The 21,179-nt window shown below is 44.4% G+C and overlaps 1 protein-coding gene across 2 annotated transcripts in view; it reads right to left on the bottom strand.

Moving 5' to 3' along the window:
• Positions 1 to 299: 299 nt before the first annotated feature.
• Positions 300 to 21,179, bottom strand: part of MAMLD1 (mastermind like domain containing 1) — a 99,802-nt gene continuing 78,922 nt past the window's right edge. The window contains exons 4-5 of one of the 2 annotated variants that reach the window (XM_081276444.1): positions 4,100 to 4,184; positions 300 to 2,514 (exon numbers count right to left, since the gene is read on the bottom strand). In XM_081276444.1, the coding sequence (XP_081132570.1) occupies positions 1,385 to 2,514; positions 4,100 to 4,184 (1,215 nt within the window). In that variant the 3' untranslated portion in view covers positions 300 to 1,384. Of the gene's footprint in view, positions 2,515 to 4,099; positions 4,185 to 10,385; positions 10,630 to 21,179 lie in introns of those variants that run through there. The other variant, XM_081276445.1, reaches the window with a different exon arrangement.

Genomic DNA, 21,179 nt, shown 5'->3' with positions numbered 1-21,179 from the left:
ACTGTGGAATTACCTGAGTAGCCACGCAACCCTGTTCCTCTCCTGTAAAATGAGGAGTTGGGATTGAAAATGCTATGCTTCTATGCTACACTGGTCAATCACTGTAATGTGTTCTACCCAGCCAGTTACCCCTGTGCCCTCACCATAGCAGCTTTCTGATGCACAAGACATCAAACCACCTCTGAGAACCAGAGACACTAGCAGGCTCAGCTGACTTGGGTTTGTAGGCACTGAATGCTCCCTGGAAAATGAAAACATAGAGGCACTTTTCTCCTGGCTGTTTATTACAGAACAGAAAAAACACACTGGCTCAAAATAGATGCCAGATTTTGATGTAGAGGCAAAATACGAGGTGGCAATTAAAATGTCATTACACAAAATCTGGAGACTGAGAAAAGTTTACAGGACAGTGCGTGTGGATTTTTTTTTATAACAGACACTTAAATATACATGACAATAATTGCAGATAGAAACCATCAAAGACAAACTCCAAATCAACTATTAATGTTTATAGACTCTTCACCCCAAACCACAGAGCCTTACACCAAGACGAATGCGGAAAGACTTGAAAGCAGGCTTGAAAGCAGGATGGGCTCACCTTCCCACTGTGAGGGTGCACTGAAGCGGCAGGAAGTGGGGGTTTTCTCTGAATGACAGAAAGAGGGGAATGTTCTAGTGCCTCGAGGTGCACAGCTCACACAGAGCTCAGCTCTTTGCACCTCTCCCAAATCTAAAGGACATCTAGCTTACCTGCAATGTCTCAGGGGGCACTTAACAATAAAATAGCTTCTGCTGTAGATGCTCATTAGGGAGGAGCTAGCAGGGACGAAGAAGTCTGCAATGAGATTAACAGTCACACCTGGCAGGCAACAGAATTTTTAGTGAATATGGAAATCAATGACCAAGTGGTTTTTCTATTCAGCATTTGTCAGTTTGTACAACACCCATTGATCACATCCACATCTCTCATTGCATCAAAACCACAGCAACTCAGTCACCTGGCTTAACAAGGTGTCACTGCAGTGGACAACACAGTCTGCATATTTGTATAAAATGTATAATAAACACAAAACAAGGCATAATAAACACAACTCTATTGAAACAAAAGCCGTCACTTTATTTACAAAGTCACAAAACCAAGTATAAATACTTCTGTCATTCGTGTTTAGGAAAACCATTTACAAAATTTTTTAAATATATACAAGTAGCTTGAAAAATCACCAGCTTTCCATTGTTTCTGGTAGAGAGAGGGACAGGCTGGGCTGACACCACTAATGAGGAGCCAAGTGTGACTGTCTGGGGCCAGTTGTGAACTTGATGTGGATTCTGGCCACTTCTTTGAGTGACATCAACATGGGGGTTTCTATGGGCATCCTGCTCTGATCTAAAGCTCCCCAGTACCCTTGGTGAGTTGGTCAGCATTCTGGGCTGTGGCATTTTGGACAGAAGCTTGCTGTTCCAAAATGTCATCTATCAGCCTCAAATTGCACACCCAGTCTTCATCTGGGCCCTCGCTAGAGCCTTTCAAGAGAGCTTCAATGAAATCCACCTCACTATCATCAGGGGGTGAAATCAGACCATTTAGCGGAGACTGGGGATGAAGTTGGGGCAAAAGGTTGTCAGGTGGCAGCTCAAGGAGGCTACCTGTTCTGTTAAATGGACCCAAGGACTGGCTAGCAGCGATGGCAGATGCAGCAGCGGCAGCAGCGGCGGCAGCCACATAGCTTGGTGGCTCAATGCCCTGAACAGGACTCATGGGAGCCATGGTGGCCATGCCCTGCTGGAGGGACTTGGTAGTGTTCAGCACAGGCACAGGGACCTGTACCGGGCTCTGCTGGAAGCTCTGGTTCCCCAGCAGGCTGAAGCTGGGGTTGGCCAGAGCATCACTAACCTTCTGGTCAGGTGTGCCTCCTGGGGCAGCCTGATTAGGGGGCACAAACGGCTGCTGAGATGGAAACGCCGAGGCTACCGGAGGCACTCCCATGGGCACCTTGGCAAAGACTGAGTTGCTATCAAAATGGTGCTTCATGCTGTCATCTCCCTGGCTTGGAGGAGGTTCCCTCGAAACTGCTGTGGTCATAGCTGCTGCCGCCGCCATCCAGGCAGCATTGTTGAATACAGTGGGCATTCTTGTCATACTGGGCTGTCTGAGCTGGTGGGGACTTAGGTGCTGACTGTCCAGGGAGTGGGAGCAGAACCTGGGCAGGGGCACTCCTATAGGGGTGATTTTGGGATTCTGTGGATGCTGGCAGACAGAGCCAAGATTGCCCTGGGGGTTCTGGTTCAAGTGTGAGGATGTGGGACACTGGGGGCTGGAGTTGAATATTCTTTGCTGCTTCTTCAGAGTTGGTGAGATCGTGCTCATGCCCTCATGGCTCTGGTGTCTGGTGGGTTGGATTATTCCTTGATTCTCATTGTTCTGAAGGAGCCCAGGTGTGGATGACATCATATGCTGGCTGGACAGGGGGCTTGCCTTGGTGTGGCTACACTTGGAGGTGACTTGTTCTTGGACGGCTACAGAAAGAGAGACATGGGGATCAGTTCCATAGGCATCCTCAGCAAGGACTGTGGCCACTGGACAGGCCATGGGTCCAGCATCCATCACTTCTCACCTCATGTCCCTGACTAAACAACCCTGCCCCCACGGACTCTTTTCAATTCCCCTCATTTCTCTGCCCTCAGCCTGGACACAGTTATTCTGTGAAGCCCTCCCATAACTCCTATGTCTGTACACAAAACACCCCTCACCCAAAGCAGATTGTGCTGGATTGAAATGCCAGCTGCCCACCTTTTCAAGTAGACAAGAATCTCTGAGACCAGGGGCTGTGTCTGCTCTTACCCTCAGTGCTCTGTATTTAGGGGCTTCTCCTGAATATTTTGTAGAAGAAAGGAAGGGTTGGGGTGGAGTGTGGTGGGTTGTGGAAGATGGCTCAGCCTTCAAACTAGGGAAGATGTAGCTTGCCTCAGCTCTCCACTCAACAAACATGGTAAGAAGGAGTGCTCCCCATAGCCTCTGAGCCTCACATTTGAGGATCATGTGTTTGCTGACTTGATCTGCAGTAAGTTTCCTTTCTAAAGGTCGAAATCTAGGAGGCTACCTTCTGAGCTTCCTGATTTTTTGAGAGAGACAGGGTGGAAAGAGACAGAGCAGAAGACAGAAGGTAGAATCCCAGGTACCTAAGTTTCAGAATGCATCCTGAGTGTGCTGTGGCTGACATCTACCAGCACTCTTGTTCAGTGGAAGCTGTGGAAACTGAGGCACATGTCAGTCACATGGTTTGCCCGAGGTTAAGCAAGAAACAGTGCAGTTAGAATGCCAGCCTTGGACACTACCCATCTTACACTCCATGATCATAATTACTAATTCTATTTTTCTCTTGTAACCATGCCTAGGTTCTTTTATTACCGTGGCACCTCCAAGTTTTTCAACTAGTTTACACTCTAGCCTCAGCCTTCCTGAAACTGACCTGCTCTGTCCCTGTAGCTGAAGCCTGCCCGACATGCCACTCCAGCCTTGGCAGACAGACACAAAGTTGGCTGGTATCAGGCTCAAAGGCACAGGGTTTTTGCATGAGGCTGGAGAATCAATGGTGTAGAGGTGGCATTGGGTAAAATGAAGATACTGCCACTTGTCGGAGAATGTTCCCATGAGTATGCTTGGCCTGCTCCAATCTCACCTTACTGGTTTGTAAGGACTGCTTAACTCAGTTCTACCTGGAAGCCTGTAAATTCCACAAAGGTGGGACCATTTCTAGCTTTTTGCTAACTGGTATATCCTAAGCCAATAAATGTGGAGTATATTCTCGGTTGCCATGTGGGTGGTGGGGTGGGGGAGCTCCTGCTATCTGTAGAGGCTCTGGGAGCCAGTAGCCCTGGAAATCATTAGAAATGGAAGGTCAGCCCAGCTCTGTGTGAATGTGCATGGGGGAGTGAATGGGCAGGGTCAGAATTCATGTTCTACTTAACTGACTTACAGACCACTCAAGTGCTTTTCAGAAACACAGATGGTAACTGCTTACTCAGAAGCGAAATCCTGCCCCACCCCTACATATGCATCCCTTGGCAGGTCCTTTTGGGAAAACTGACCTTAACTACTTACCTTGAAAATGGCTCATCTGCTGGCCCATGTACACGCTCCTCTGTTTAGGGGTTATTGCCATAAGACCTGATCTCTGTTTCTCTTGCTAAACAGAAGATGAAAAAGACACATTAGATTATAGCTGCTGAGAAATGTTAGTCTTGGGATCACTGCTTGGGGACCTAGGACTCGGCTTTGGTGCAGCAAAAGCATGAGTGAACACACCAACACACATTTGCATGCATGTCCCACCCTCCACAGCAAAGTTCCACAGGTATAAAGAAAAGTAGGATTCTGCGCCTGGGTTAAAAAACCAACTGCAACAGCATAGGATGGGGCAAGAGGCAGAAATCAGCAGCAGTGCACAGAGAAAAAGACTGAGGCAGTTTGAATGTCTATCTGTTCAGAATGGGTCAGCAGTGCGATGTGGTCACCAAAAGAACAAATGTAACATTAGGCTGCATTAATAGAAGCAGAGTATGTAGAAGGACGGAGGTGACAGTCCTATGCTACTTTGTGTTGGCCACACATGCCCAGTGTGGATAGGAATCTGGCCATGCCATTTTCAAGGACACCCAGACAAATTGGCTGCATTCAAAGGACACAGTGGCTTGGGCAGAGCAGATTCTGGCCTGTTTGGTGGTGGGTGTCCAGTCTCTGCAAGGCTGTCATGGGGAAAGGACCAAGGTTTATCTGGGTGGTCCCGGCATGAAGGCTGAATGATCAAATGGTCACATGGACACACTGAGTCCAAGAGTTGGCAGACACTGCCAATTTCGCTTCCTTTTCCTGATTGGCTGCAGCACGGACAATTGGGAGGAGCTTCCTGTCTCCTTCTCAAAGTTGGCTGAGTGGGTGAGGGAGGAGCCAGGCTTTTGGGATGCAGTGAAGCCCCTTACGTTCTATCAAGTAACACATTGTACTAGGGTTGGGGCAGGGGCAGATGAAAGTTTGAGGATGTGACCCAAGAAAAGGCAGGGGAGGGCAGAAAAGTGCAAAGGGAAGGATGTACAGAGAAAGTCCACCCAGGAGCATGAAAAACGGCAAATCAGTGTGGGATAGGCTCACAGACAAAGGAGAAAAACATGGCAGGGAGAGGATCAGAAGAAGGCCCAAGGCAGGAAAAGGCACAAATCACTAAGACCCTCAGCCAGCCAGGGCAAGGTGGTGACTGGGACCCCACTGCTCAACCTGTGCTCACCTGCTGCCGTCTCTCTCCCTTTCTCCAGAAGCCTGCCTGTGAGTGCACTAACCAACATTTTCTCTCACCTGTGCCCCCCATGTGACAGAGGTCTCAACTGTGCAATATGAGCTGCCTAGGCACTGCCTGCTTTCCTAGCAATAGGCTTCCCCAGGCAGCCCCTCTCTGCACTCAGTGGGGCTGGTGTGGGTGTAGGCAGGGCAGAGGGACGGCACTTTGGAATGTGCCCAGCTCTCAGGCCTGGCAGCAGTACCTGGCTTCAGCTCCTGGCAAAGCAGAGAGGACAAACACATGGCACTGGGAAGACTACACCAAGAGCGATTTCCCCAGCCTGGGCTTTGCTTTTCCATCCCATCCTTAGCCTGCTTCCTGTCCTGGCTCTTGTCTCCTCCCACAGCAGGGGCTGCTGGGATGTGGGTGGAGAGGGCTGTTTCTCGGCTGACCCATGGATCTGCCCTCTTCCTGCTAAAGCACTGGTTGGGCGGGGTTGGGTAGGTTCGCTTTTATGAGTGATCACTGTCTAGGGCACTTTGCACCCATTATTTCCTGTCATCTCAGAAAAAAATGCTCAGTGGGGTCAGAAGGCATGACTGCCCCAGGCCATAGCCTCTAGATGTGCCTGAGATGCTCAGGGTGGGTGGGCATTTCTGAAGGCAGCCCTTTCACTTATGTTCTTCTCATTGATTCTTAGATCAGCCTGAGGACATTGGAATACATCCAGAGTCCCCAGCTTACTGATGTGACATGGGAGGCTCACAGAAGTTAAATGACTATCCAAAGCAACATGGAAAGGAAGTGCAATGCTTCTTAATTACAGACTCAAAGTCTATACCCACTGACTGCCCCATCACTTTTATCTAGTATCACAGTAGTACAGGGACCGGTGCAGATGGAGGTTAGAGAATGTGACCCAAGCAAAAGCACGGGAGGGCAGAAAAGTGCAAAGGGAAGGATGTACAGAGAAAGTCTGCCCAGGAGCTCAGAAAACAAGGAAAGCCTGAGCTGGGCAGGATTCAGAGAGTGGAGGCCCCTGCTCCCCTTGTACCATCTTTTGTATGAGAAAGTGCTTTACACTAAGTTTAGGGTTATAGGGACAAAGGGGATACTAGAACATCCAGAGTTTAAGTGGGAAATCTGGTCAGCTGCATAACTATACATACTGCCAAGGTCAAACAGTGCCCTTGCCCAGCCAGTAGTGCTGGCAGCTGCTCTGTAAAAGCTCTGTGTCTGTGGGGACCCCCAGAAAGATGGGGTCTTCCACCAGCTCTTCACCCTGCTAGGGTGTCCAGAGACACTGCCAGTCCTCTTCTCCCTGACAGAGGGGGCCTGGGCACTCTCTCCAGCCTTTCCAAGGAGGCTGCTTCCTTTGTTTTGCAGAGGGAGGCTCCGATCCTTTGTTCTGAATCAATATGCTCCAAAGATAAGCCACAAGAAAACAGTTGTTGCCTTTTGACACTGACAATTAGAATCGTTGGAAAATGGAGAAAACAGGAAATGACAAATGGTTTCAGTGACCAGGAGGAAATGGTGGCTGAAAATTGCTGCTTAGTGACAGGACACTCACTTTCTGCCCTCTTGTAAAGGATAGCCCAGGTCATGTGGCTTTTTATAAGCAAAGTTATGGAGACAGTCATCAAAGGACTAAATTTTGTAAGGCTGCGATTGTCATATACACTTGATCCTATTGTTCCCGGGACACTGATAAGTGAGCCCTGTGTGCCTCTCCCACAGTGGCCATCCTGATGGGCTAGGGCCAGCAGGAAGTCTCAGAGAACTAAGGCCTCCCCCTTCCTCTGTCTCACCTCTTCTCAGCCCCACTCAGCCAATTCACTGACAAGTCCTGGGCTGCCTTTCAGGAAGCTTCGTGTTGATGCTCAGGAAGCTGTACAACCCCACCAGTCTCTAGGGGCTCATAGAAGGGCTAATGCCTTAACTTGTGTGCCAAGCAGGAGCGAAAGGCAAAAGGCCAGGCATAACCAAAGGCTGCCACTGCCTCCCGGCACCACTGAGCTCAGTACGGTGCCTGCCAATAGACTAGGCTGGGCACTGTACCAGCTTCACCCAACAGCCACCACATGCTCATGTTTCTGTGCACCCCAGTACAATCACCTGGATGCTTCCTTCTCATCAGGGCAGAGGGAAAGTGATCTTAATAACAATTTAACCACCTAATCGGAAAAAGAGACTCTCCAATTGGGGGGAGTCACAGGGCAGTAGGATCATATATAAAGACAGGTGCCCACAAAGGGTTCCTGGGTTTCAGCCTGATTCAGATTGAAGTCACTCACTCCACGATCCCCTAGAGGAAAGCATTCTGATTCAGAGAAATACAGCATGTCGGTTGACAGAGGGAGGGAAGAGGAAGAGTGAGAGGGAAAAAAGTGGGAGAACAGGAGGCGCAGAGAGAGAGAGAGAGAGAGAGAGAGAGAGAGAGAGAGAGAGAGAAGAGGGAGGAGAAAAAAGGGGAGAGGGAAGAGAGGAGAAAGATTATTTTTCCTTCATAAGGGAATCCCCACCTGGTCTCCCCAGTGAACACTGCTTGTGCCAGCAAAGGCACTCAGCTATGTGTCCCATAGGGTAATGAGCTCTAGCGTGGGTTTGTTTATTACTCCACAAGGAAGAGCACCTTCTTTTGTAGATTATGGAAGCAAGAATTGGCAACAACTCACTGGCCCTTGGGACTTTTCCTTTGAAATGACAGGAGGATGGCATACTGCATGGGAATTCCCACATCACTGAGATCTGATTTCTGAGGGGTCCCATGCTCCCCCATGGATGAGCACTCCTGAGACCCATGGGCTCTGGCCAGCCAGGACCCATAGAGAGACACAATTTAGATATAGCTGCCAGAAGCCCAGTTTGGGGTGCTCTTATGCAAAAATTTCTTCTTGAGCATCTTTCAGAAACTGTGGGGGTTTCCTACAATGAATAATAGGCAAGTGCTCATTGTTTACTAGGTTCCTCAACTCTCAGAGCCTGTGACTCAATTTCTCTAGAAGATAGGGAGTGATGAGTACCCATCAGGTCACTTCTCCCTGTGTATCACTGGGGCCATGACTTGGGGTAGAACCTGCTTAACACCTGTGCTTGTGTATGGCCTTGGCTTCATGGCTTCCCCTGCCCAGAGTGTCATGAGAGGGACACAGGCCTCAATGATTCTAGGGTCCCTGGACTTAACTGTGCAAGTACGTGATGGGCTTACAGGGCAGCCCAGTCAGCCCCTCTGCCAGTCATTTGATGAACATAGGTCTGCTATGGACCAGGTTCTGTTTCCAGCATGGAGTTGGCACTGTGTATCTCCGCTCTTATGGAGCTTACAGTAGACGGGGAGGCTGACAAGACCCAAGTAAATCAGTCAAAGAGGATAATGTTCTACAGACAATATGCCAGGGTGAAGGGATGGTGGTGGAAGGTACTGGCAGAATCCCTGGGTGAGGCATGGGACCCTGAGGGGGAACTGGATCCTGACACACAGTTCCATATGCTTGGCAAAACCTACAGCAGCATTGGCCTTCTGGGGTCTTTTTTTTGCCCCTTTGGACAGTGGTGTAGGAGGTGGAACTCTCTCCCACAGAAAGAGCCCTTGGGTCCCAACCAGTTGGAAGCTATCATCAGGGGCTTCACAAAATAAATACTATCAAAAGCAAATGGCTGAACTCCATGTAGGTCCTTTTTTGCTACTTGACCTATGACTGTGTAAATTATTCTGAGTCCTCCTCCATCTTGGTGGTTCCAGGGCCACCTGGAACCTGTCAAATTCTGGGATGATCCTTGGGCAGAGGAAACAAAATCTTTGTTATTTCTGTCTCAAACTCACAGGCTATTGTGACAAGTGCCGAGGACCCCCCTCAGTGTGGCCAACTTCTAAAGTTCCTAGAGAAAATGTTGGGGCCACACATGTGCTCTGCCCTCTGCTACTCGGGCAGACAGATAACAAGGTGAGGTAAAGGAACTCTCCAGGCATGCTAGCTGGGATCCTCTCATTTGTGGCTTCTGAGGCCAGGGCAAGGCAGGATAGAGCAGGGTAGAAATGGCGACATTCCGAGTGGACGACATCTATATCCTTTTTTGCTAATTTTGTTTCCCTGGCAGCTTTGGGCTGGACAATATTCTTCTGGTTTCATCTGAAGAGCGAACAGCTGAGGAGTACTGTGACTCTGAGGGAGAAAGAAATCAATAGCCCTTGAACGGAAAGCACTGCTTGTTCTTCCAGGCCAGGGCAGGCAGGATAAAGAGAACAAGGCTGGATGTACCAAAGCCGCATTTCCATTAAAGGTCAGAATCCCAGGAGGCCCTTTCAGCTTGATGGCCATCTTCTGATTAGTATCACTTAGAAAATGCTCGTGTCTCCAGCTCTCTCTCTGCAGATAGGGAAGACATCCTGTGCACATTGATATTTCATGCACCAGAATAACAACTCCAAGATCCAAATGAAATTCTCTGCAAAAGCTGGTATGCATCATCTTGCTGTCATGACTGTTAATGTGACTCTTTGGGGCATGTAAGCCAGCCATTCTTTCTAGACTCTAGAGGTTGATTCAAACTCTCAGCCATCTTGGGATAGGCTTGGCTTGGATGCCTTCTCCCTTCCCTCCTGGACTGCCAGGCCTTCAGTGGGTTCAGAGAATACCATGCAGTGCAGAACCCACAGCAGATTGCTGGCAGGAGAGGCGGTTCCTGAGCCCCCACTTGGTATCAAACAGGCAGTCATCTGGTAGGGTGATTTGGAAGCACAGAAGTACAACCCCTACTCCCCTTGGGCTCCCAGTCTGGCAGCAGGGACAGGCAGGCAGGAAAGGAAATGGAATGCCAGAAGGTGTCCAGAAGAGGGAGAGAGAAACTGCACCCTGGGCAATCCCCCATTTGTTTCCCTGCAGGTGAGGCCAAGATACCTGAAGAATTCTGCTTGCTTGGGCTAGAGAAAAAGGAAGGCCAGAAAGCACTACAAATCCCTCAGAGACATACAGAGCTTTATGGGTTGCCTTCAGAGCTGTCACCTCCTGTGTTCCTCCCAAATAACCCCGTGAGGCAGGCGGGCAGGCTGAGCGGGTGGCTGTGCCCCAGTTGACAGATGAGGAAAGCGAGGCTTGAGGAGAAGTGACTTACCTGCGGCATCGCAGCTAGGCAGTAGTGGAGCAGGCACCTGCCTCCAGTCCTTCGGATCCCAGCCGCCCCAGGGCGCTGCCTCTGAGGTGCTGTACGAGGAGGTGACTCTGGCCAGCTCATGAGCAAAGGAGCTGCCGGGCAGGAAGGACTCACTCCCCAGGGCCTGGCAGGATGGGGGCTGACGCCCGAGGCTGACCTGAGGGGGCCTGGCTTCCCCAAGCTTGCAGGCTTTGTCTACATGGGTCTACAACAACCGATTGAACAATCCATCAGCTGCTTGACTAGGAAAAGTTTCCGACTGATTTTTGTCACTGTTCTGACCTCCTACTTGGGTGGTTTGGGTGTTGTGGTTATATACACCAACTGGTTTGGGGAAGCAAAACCAAATAGCTTTGTGGTCTTAGCTTGTCTTGGGTCACAGACTGCTTTGAGAATCAGTTAAAGGCTATAGTCTCTCGCCACAGAAAATGCTCCCGTAGTGTCTCCCCCTTCCTTCCCAGAGCATCCATATTTTACATATAATTTTAGGGATCTTCTGGACCACTTAATGCCCATCCATGGATTTTGAGCAATTACTATCTTGTGGAAAGCTGGAATAAAGCTACATCAGATACCTGGTTCATGGATCAAACCCCTCCCCACCCTGCCCCACCCTCACCCTCACAACAGAGCACACAACTCCAACTGGTTTGTAGTTCTGTGCAGGTAGACATGCTGTGGGGTCTGAAAAACCAAATGGTGAGTGTGAAACCAGTCAAGTGTACACCTCCCAACAGTCAAAACCCAAACTTGTCCGTGCCAGGGCCTCAAGGTTTCAGGATTGGATGGATAGGAGCTCCCTTTCCATTAAGCTTTAGAAGGGAGGCATGACACCAGCATTGAATGTATGACCCAATTCCTTCAGCAGAAGCAATTAAAATAACCTTCTACTTGATATCTATGTCAGAAAAAGCTTCAAAACTTAGATGAGTGGACGAGCCAGACTTTTACACAAGTGTTTAACAGCAGTGGTGTCCAAGAGGACTGGACCAAAGACTGCATGATGACAACTCGTTGTTTTTCCCTGAAGCAGCATCTTCATTCTCCTACGTTTAATACTGAGCTGCAAGTGATCAACTGGGTCCAAGAAACAGTCCAGTGGAAAGAAAAACACCTCTCACATCTAAGCTAAACACTTACGAAGCACCTACTATGAGCAAGTCTTTCCAATGGATGATAGTCCAGTAGATGTTTCAATATATTATTTGAAAAAAAGCAGTAAAAATTGCCACTGCCATGAAATTTACTGAGCATTTTCTATACTCTATGATTAACCCAAGTGCTTGCAATATTTGGTCTTATTCAATTCTTATAAACAGTTGTCTCTGAAGTAGGGACTAATTACAGTCCTTACTATATGGACGAAGGCACTGAGGCCCAGAGATGTTAACTATGTTGCCCAAAGTTACACAGCTAGCTAGAAGTAGAGCAGGATGCAGACCTAGGTATGCCTCAGTCCAAAACCCACACATACGTGTTCAGGCACGAACATGGTATATAGAAAGCAAGTTTTGAAATGGAGAAATTGTCTCAATGTACTATTAAGAAAAACACAGGCAGAGTATTACAAGGGAGAGGCTCCAGACAAATACTTAAGAGCAAGTTATAAATATTTAAAAATAGGCATTAGAAGACAACCTAACTACCTGAAGAGTTTTAGAGATGACACATTCTCATCCAAAAACAAATGAATAAACAAAAAACAAAAATAAAAAAACTCTACCCAAAGCCAAAAATAAAGCTAAAAAGAACACAAATTAGGCTTAGCAAGTGAACTCAATGTACTCGTGAAAAAGACTTCTTTGCCATTCTGATGGTGTTAATACCAACCATAGAGAACTCAGGTCCTCTCCCATTGGGGTGATTCATTAGCACAGAGCTGGGCTCACTGGCCATGTGTAGCTTTATTTCATCAAGCTCCAATTTGTCCTTGGGGCAAGGTCATCTGGGTGGAATAAGTGCAGAAACGTGGCTTTCTACAACTCACAATCCTTTATTCCTGAACTTTTAGTTCCTTGATGATTCCAAACAATATTTTACAGCTGTATTGGTTTTTAAAACCCAATATACAAATATTCTTAGGTTCTGATGACTTGCCTGCTCCATGATGACACATTCTAAAAGCAATGCATGGGGCTTATTTGGAGAGATTGAAAGCTTTTTAAGCTTTTGCTCAGGAATCTCTGGTAGCTTCATGTACTTGCAAGATATTAGTGATGGGTCAAGAAACAGGATCCCCTATCAGCATTAGCATAGTTTGCAGTGCCTCAGTAGTCCATCACACAGAAAAAAATGCAGATGGCACATGGAAGTGTTCATCAGCAGAAGCCCCAACAGTGTGGGAACAATCAAGAGTGGGCCTGGAGCCACTCATTCAAGTGGAGCAGGATGGGATCAGGCACTACTGATGCAATCCCCAGTTTTAGAAAAATGGAATAAAGAAAATACGAGGCCTTATGAGTGTCTGTCCCAAAGACAGAGATGGATTTACCAAAGTTAATTATGTTTAGAAACCTTTAGAAGTTACAATGTTCCTAACAACCTTTTATCTTGGTTATACACTTATAGGATATGTGATAAGTAGTTTCCTTTTCTAATTAAATAAAAGGCAGAAAACATGCCCATCAGCCATAAAGCTCTCACTTGGTCAGAGTCAAGATCAAATGACATTTCTTTTCTGATGGCAACTAGCTCAAAGTCACATGATAGGTAAGTGACAGAGCTAAATGCTGAACCTGGGTCTGACTTTCAAAAAAGCCAGGCTTTTAGTCACAAACACTAAAGGTAGTTGAAGATGAAGCAGTGTTCAAAGAAAAACCCTTAGGCTTATGCATACTCCCTACCCCAATTTTTCCAGCCTCAAGTTCCCCAAGTGCCACCTTGCTGGGTACAGTAAGTACTGCTGATAGGCCCTAGGGTTCCTGAGATGCCATACAACTAACTGACACATTCTAGCAACCAAGGAAGGGAGTGGCAGGATTTCCTTTGGAGACTTCCGGATTTAGACAGCAGATTTAATGCATGCATTTTAATTCATTCCTTCTCAAAGTCCCATTAGAACTACAGCAAAGGTTTATATTTTGCCTTGTTTTTAAAGAAAAAATCCCACCAGGATAGGGAGTGTAGAAGAGGAGATAGCACCATAATTTAAGAAGAAGCTATATAGTACATACACTTAGCTAGGCATGGTGGCATATACCTGTAGTTCCAGCTACTAGGGAGACTAAGACAGAGGAACTGCTAAAGCTCAGGAGTTGGAGGCCATCCTGGGAAACACAGTGAGGCCCCATCCCCAAAGAAAAATGCCAACACAGCAGGCTTCACTGACGACATAGCCCCATGGAAGCGAAATCACCAGTGGGCAGAACAGAAAGCTGAAAAGAAACTTGATCTCTATGGCAGAATCTTCATCAAGCTCAGAAATAGAAGCCTCAGATTGTCTCTGGAAATGGAAGGTGAAGTGGAAAGGGGTGGTGGCCAATGTAATAGGGGTTGGTAAAAGTTTAGGAAGCAGGTAGATCTCTGAATCCCCTCCTGACTCCGTCCCTGGGCAATCATCTCTCCCTAACTCTGGTGGAGATGAGAGATCTGATTTGAATTTTGCTGGTGAATTTCCACTCTGCTTTACAGGTGCTGCTGCCTCGATAAACTGAGGACTGTCACTTCCCCCCATGGAGATGTTTTGCACTGGCCTACACCTGATAGCTGAAGGAATTGAAGGCAGCCTATGATGAGCATGAAAGCAAAACCCAGAAGTGGCCCAATCCCTCTAACTGTATTTATTTTTTATGTGTATAGCACCATGTCTAGAACTCTGCCAGGCATCCCGATGGTGGTGGACTTTGTACATTCCCAGGTTCATGGTGCCTTTAGCCACTTACTTCTCTAAGAGACAGTCTGGGGGTGGATAGTCAGAGGCAGCTTAGCTTTCCTTCTTCTAGAAGCCTTGTACCCTAGGTTGTGTTTGTCACTCATTTTTCCAAAACAAAGCTATTGCATGTTTAAGAGTCCACTTATAAGTGATGAAGCTACATAGAAAATAAAGAGAATGATGATGTCAGAATGAGGATAGTGGCTATCTCCATGACAGGAGGCTGTGGCAGAAGGGGCGTACAAAGTTCTACTTGGTGGTTGTCAACATTCTATTTCTGTACCTGATCAGTGCTAACATGAGTCTTCACTTTTCACTCTGTCACAATGTACACATCAACCTTCCAGACTTTTCTGTATCTGTTATATTTCCCAGTAATGGGGAAAGGCTGTATACACAGGTTAATACCAACAATGTTATATACATTTCTGTATAGAAAAAGTTAGTGAAATACTATATTCCAACATGTTCACAATAGTTGTCCCTAGGTTATTTATATATTCATATGTTTGTATTTATATATTTTACATGAAGTTTGTTTTCTGCATTTTTTCAAGTTGAGTACAAAAAGCATATATTACTCTAGTAATCAGAAAGTCATAAATGTATTCTGAAAAGACAAGGTCCTTACGTAAAACTGAAACTAATAACGATCAACAAAATTGTGGAGACAAGTCATCTGTGGAAGTCTATGCAGAAAACAACTACCTAATGCATTTGGACTAAGCACAAGGACTAAGATGAGCTCAAAGCTCCTTGGAATCTTCTAGGGTGTATTTTTACAGTCAGCACTGGGAAGTCAGTATGGGTGTTATCTCTGGAAATAGGGGGGGTACCTGGGGATTTCTACGCTATTGGATGTATTATTTCTTGACCTGGTTGATGGGTTATGTGAGTGTTAGCTTTAGTATTGCATGCTTTATAGTTTCTTCTGTATATACAGTATATACTCCAAAATAGATTCCTTTGAGAGAAAATCAGGAATTGTGATAACAGAAAATATGATGCTATGTAAAAGAAGCAACCCAAGTTTATGTAAAAGCACCATTCCTTTGGAAAAGTTTATTTTGGAATTTGGGGCTTATTGATGTGTTTTTGTGCTACAAATCATAGCTCTTTTTGGAGCTGCTTTAGGCACAGGGAATTGGGGTGGGTCAAGGTTGCAGTGCCCTGACTCAGTGCACTCTTGGTAGATTTAGAGCTTGCAGATGTCAGCTGTCTTGAGATCTTGTCAGGGATGCCAACCCTTTCAGGGTTTAGGATTTGGGTCCTGTCTTCTTCCCCTAGGTTTGTCCACATAGACAACTCAAACTACCCCATGGTTTGCTGCTACTCTTCTCTGGTGGCCACCTATCTAGTCACTGAATCCATTAGCACCATAAAAAGACTATTCACCATGATCAAATGGATTCATCCCAAGGATGCAAGCAGGGTTCAATATATGCAAACAAATGCACAAACATGATCTACTATGTCAACAGAATGGACAGAAACAATATGGTCATCCCAATTGATGTATAAAAAGTTTTTAATAAAATTCAACATCCCTTCATGATAATATGCTGAACAAATTGGGCATATAAGGAATATACCTTAACATAATAAAGCCTATTTATAATAAACCAACAGCTAACAATATACTAAATGGAGGAAAAAGTAAAAGCTTTTACTCTAAGATATGGAATGAGACTAGGATGCTTACTTCCACCACTTTTATTCAACATAGTGTTGGACGTCTTGAAACCCCAAACACTCCACCAAAAAAGAGCCATTAGAACTAATAAATGAACTCAGCATGGTTGTAGGATACAAAATCCTACATACAAAAATTAGTGGTATTGCTCTATATTGATAGAAAATTACCTACAATAGAAATCAAGAAGCCAATCCCATTTATAATAACTATAAAGTAACAGACTACCTAGAAATAATTAACCAAAGAGGGGAAAAGTATCTACAATAAAATTTATAAATCATTGATGAAAGAAATTAAAGAGGTCACAAAATGTAGAACTATATCTGGTGTTCATGATTGGAAGAATCCATTGTTAAAAACATCCATACTATCCAAAGTGATCTCAATGCAATACTTGTGAAAATATCAATGATATTCTTTGCAGAACCAGGGAAAACAATTCTAAAATTTATATGGAACTACTACCAAACAAACAAAATCATGCCAAAGTCATCTTGAGCAAAAAAGAAGAAAGTAGGAAGCATTATACAATTTCACTTCAAAACATTCTACAAATCCTTAATAACCAAAGCAGCATGATATTGGCAAAAAATAGACACATAACCAATGGAATGGAACAGTCCAGAAGTAAACCTATGAATCTACAGCCAACTGTTTTTTAACAAACATGTTAAGAACATGCATTAGAGAGTCTTCTCAATAAATGGTGCTGGGAAAATTGGATATACAGATTCAGAAGAATGAATCTAGACTCCTGTAGGTCACCATTTATAAAAATCATCAAGGGTCTAGGGTATAGCTCAGTGGTAAAGCATTTGCTAAGCATATGTGAGACTCTGAATCAGATTCTGAGAACCACACACACAAAAGAATTAAAAATGGATTAAAGACTTAAATGTAAGATCTGAGATGATGACACTATTAGAAGAAAACAGTGGATATGCTTTAGGACTTTGGAATGGACAAGATTTTTTTGTTTTTTGGAGAAGGCTCCAAAAGCACAGAAAACAAAAGTAAAAATAGACAAATTGAATTAAATCAAACTGAAAAGCTTCAACACAGCGAAGTAAACAATCAACACACAGTGAAGTGTCACTGGGCGCAGTAGTGCATACCTGTGATCCCAGTGGCTCAGGAAGCTGAGGCAGGAGGATCCCGGATCCCAAGTTCAAAGCCAGCCTCAGCAACTTAGTGAGGCCCTGAGCAACTCAGTGAGAACCTATCATCTCAAAAAATCAAATATATATATATATATATATATATATATATATATATATATATATATATATATATAACATGGCTTGAAATGTGGCTCTGTAGTAAAGTGTCTCTGGATTCAATCCCTGATACTGAAAACAAAAACAAAAAACAAAACAAAACAACTAAAACAAACAAACAAAAAAAATCCAGCGAAGTGTCAATGTACAGAATGGGAGAAAATATTTGTAAACTATATCTGACAAGGGGTTGATATCCAGAATATACCAGAAATTTCAAAAACTCAAAAACAAAGATAAGCCTAAAAGGAGCAAAAGATATAGACATTTCTCAAAAGAAGACATAAAAATGACCAAGTATATGAAAAATGTTAAACGTCATTAATCATAAGAGATATGCAATATCAAAGTTGGGGGTGGCATCTTACCCCAGAATGGCTCTTATCAAAGAGACTAAAGATAACTAACTGGCAAAGATGTGGAGAAAAGGGAACTCTTGTACACTGTGGGTGCAAATGTAAATTAGAACAGCCAATACAGAACACAGAATACAGTTCCTCAAAAAATTGAAAATAGAACTACCATATGATCTGGCAATTCCATAATAGGGTTTATATTCAAAGGAAATGAAATTATTAGGTTGAAGATACATCTATACTCCCATGTTCATTGCTGCACTATGCACAATGACCAATAAGTGGAAATAACCCACGTCCACTACTGGATGAGTGGACAAAGAAAATGTGGTACATATACACCATTCAGTCATATAAAAAGAATGAGATGCTAGAATTTGCAGCAACATGGATGGGATTGGAGATCATTATGTTAAGTGATATAAGCCAGGCACAGTTATCACATAGTCTCACTTGTATGTAGAATCTAAAAAAGTTAATCCCATAGAAGTTGGGAGTAGAATGGTAGTTCTGGGGAAAGTGGAAGGGTGGGAAGAGGTTGATAAATGGCACTAATTTACAGTTAGAGAAGATCAAGAAGCTCTGGTGTGCTATTGCACAGTATGATGACTAGAGATAATAATAATGCAAATAATTTTCAAAAATCTAAAAAGGATTGAGTTTTCACCATAAAAATGATACATTTTACAGAGATAAATATGTAAACAAACTGATTTATATAAATATATACATAAATAAACCTTATTTAAACATTGCACAATGTCTACATGTGCTGAAACATTACATGGTACTCCATTAATATGTGCAACTTTATGCATCAGTTAAAATATTTGAAACATTAAAAAATAAGAAACTGAATATCCTATGTGATGTTATTAGGAGGTGGGGTCTTTTGGAAATGATTAGGTATGAGGGTAGAACTCACATGAATGAGAACTAGTGTCCTGATAAAAGAGGCTTAGGGAGTCTGTTTATCCCTTCTATCATATGAGGACGCATGGCACTTCCAGCTTCCAGTACTGTGAGAAACAATTTTTTTGTTGTTTTGAAGCCACCGTCTTTGGAATTCCATTATAGCAGCCTGAACTGACAATGAGCACACAAGGAGAGCTCATCTGTCTCCTCCCTTAAGCACTTGACTCACAGCTAACTAAGTTGATTTCTGTCTAAGTTCTATTATGGTTTCTAAAGATTTCTTAGGCTACATATCCTTTTCTGTTATTCTCCTTCCTCATTTCAATCATAAATTGGTTGTTTAAAAAAGGACAATTCAAGTCATGGGATTCCTTCCACACCTCATAAGAAGCCCACTCTCCCAGAGTTCTGGAGAAGAGGGGTTTAGGGGAGTCCTCTGAGTATCTACACTGGCTGAGTTGCAGAGAAGGTTCTGGTCTCTGATCATGCAACTCTCTATTTTTCATGAGGGAGGAAGGGCTAGCTCTGGGAACCAAAAGGAAGGCTCATGTATAACCTGCCACTATGCCTGAAAAAACAGACTTTTCTAATATATTGAGTATCTAGTGACAATGGGATCCATCAGTTACAATAAACTTAGGTTCAGCCTTCAAAGTCAACATATATGGGATATAATTTTACTTAGGTTGTGGAGTTTATTATCTACCATCACTAAAGAAATTATTCAAAAATTTTAGTTTGATTTAATTTAATAATAAAATTTTATATATACAGCATGGATTTTATATAGACAGCAACTGGTGATTAACTGTAAAGAGTATCAATTCATATCCTATTCCCAGATTTAAAGTTGTCTGCAGATGCAGTCAAGTTTCAGAACACATGAACCTGACTCTGAGCCAGAAGTCAGGAGACTCAGGCTGTGACTTGGGGCCAGTCATTCCACAGTGAAACAGACTGAATGTGGGAGCCCCTCTAAAACTAGGCAGTTTCTCCTGCTGCGAGTAAAGGCTCAGAGGCAGCCACCTGACCTGGGAGAAGGCTGTCCTCTCCAGCAGACTGTCTAGAACAGACTAAAAAAATCTGTGCATGTGTGTGTGTGTGTGTGTGTGTGTGTGTACATATATATGTCTCCTGCCTTTTGTCTCACTTTGCCATCTGACTCCTCTGAAACCATTAGCTCAGTCTTCTACTAGCTTTCTATCTTAAAGCTGGCTTGGAATAAAACCTATTTTCCTAACAATTTCACTCTTAGTATTTCTGTATCAGCAAAAGGGCCCCCACCCTTACCCACTTGCAGGAATTAGTGCCACAAAGTAACATTTTTAAGTCACAACATGGCCTTCATTGTCTCTCTTTAAATCAAGACTACCTCAACCTTGGTGGGCCTTACCTCCCTCCTTCTAGCACTTAGTACTCCTCTAAGACCTTGCTCTACCTTCTGCCTTCCTTCAAGGCTACCTTGGAATGAGACCTATTTTCCTACCTATTTGTGGAGTAGCAAGCTATAAAGCCTAGTTTCTTCCTTGGCCTCTAGGTAATAACTGCTGGAATCCTATTTCCCCAGAGGGAAAATGTGGGATTTATCTAGATAAGCTCTTCAGGCCCTGTGGTGTTGGGAGTTTGGGGAGTTAACATTCCTGAATTCCTAAGGTATCCTTCATTTTCAGCCCCACTTGTCAAAATTAGATTATAAACCAAAGCAAGAACTCCAAGTTGTTTGCAGCTATTCACAAGATAGAGTTGGGTGTGTCCCATTTATAAAATATTGTGTTCTAAGTCAGTGTTAGATCTCAGAGTCCTAAATGACAGAATTTGAAGAAAGAATAGGGATGATCTGCATCAGAGGTTCTCAAAGAGGGGGACCTTGGAGCAGTGGCAGCAGCACCCCTTAGAAACCTGTTAGAAATTCCCAGGACCCCTGCAGAACCTATGGAATCAGATACTCTGGGGGCAGAACCCAGTAATGTGCATTTAAACAAGTTCTCTGGAACGTACTCCAATGTGACATAATGTGATTTCCTCCAGCTCTCTCATTATACAGAACCGAAGTCAGGGTCTCAAAGAAGCAAGAATCACGTGATTCTTGTGTGGCAGAATATGACATGGACAATGGATTGGTGACCACTCTCTGTTGCTTTTCAATCCCTCCTTTCCAAATTGGAAGGTTTTCTTTCTTTCTTTCTTTCTTTTCTGTACTCCTGCTCTTTCTCTGCCCAGGTAAGTACAATGACCAGGGAATCACTGAAGGTGAAGAGAAAGCCACATAGTGACCCAATTGTGAGGATGGTGTATCTCTCAGGGTTTCAAGTTTGGAGCTGGAGCTCTTCAGAGAAGAGTAAATAGGATTTCTATAGGGGAGAGAGAGAGTTTTGGGAGGATGTGCAAGGAAGAGAGAGTGTATGGATGAAGAGGAGCGAGGATACACCTGCAGTAGTGAATACTGTTGGTGGTCTGGCCAACACTGAATTATTCTCTTGATGACTTCCCCCATTTTCATTCAGGTAGTCTTACTTGTCCTATGCCACCTATATGCTTTGGTTAACCTGCCTTTACTTAAGGTCCTAGAGATGGGCACTTAGCATCACTGACATGAATTTGAGCACAGTAAGTATGTGATCAGTACAAGTTAGTAAGCTC

The sequence above is a fragment of the Spermophilus citellus genome (genome assembly GCF_964194105.1).
Source record: "Spermophilus citellus genome assembly, chromosome: X".
In the NCBI taxonomy this organism is placed as follows: domain Eukaryota; kingdom Metazoa; phylum Chordata; class Mammalia; order Rodentia; family Sciuridae; genus Spermophilus; species Spermophilus citellus.
Note: the sequence above shows the minus strand (reverse complement) of the source record. Positions and strands in the feature narration are given on the sequence as shown.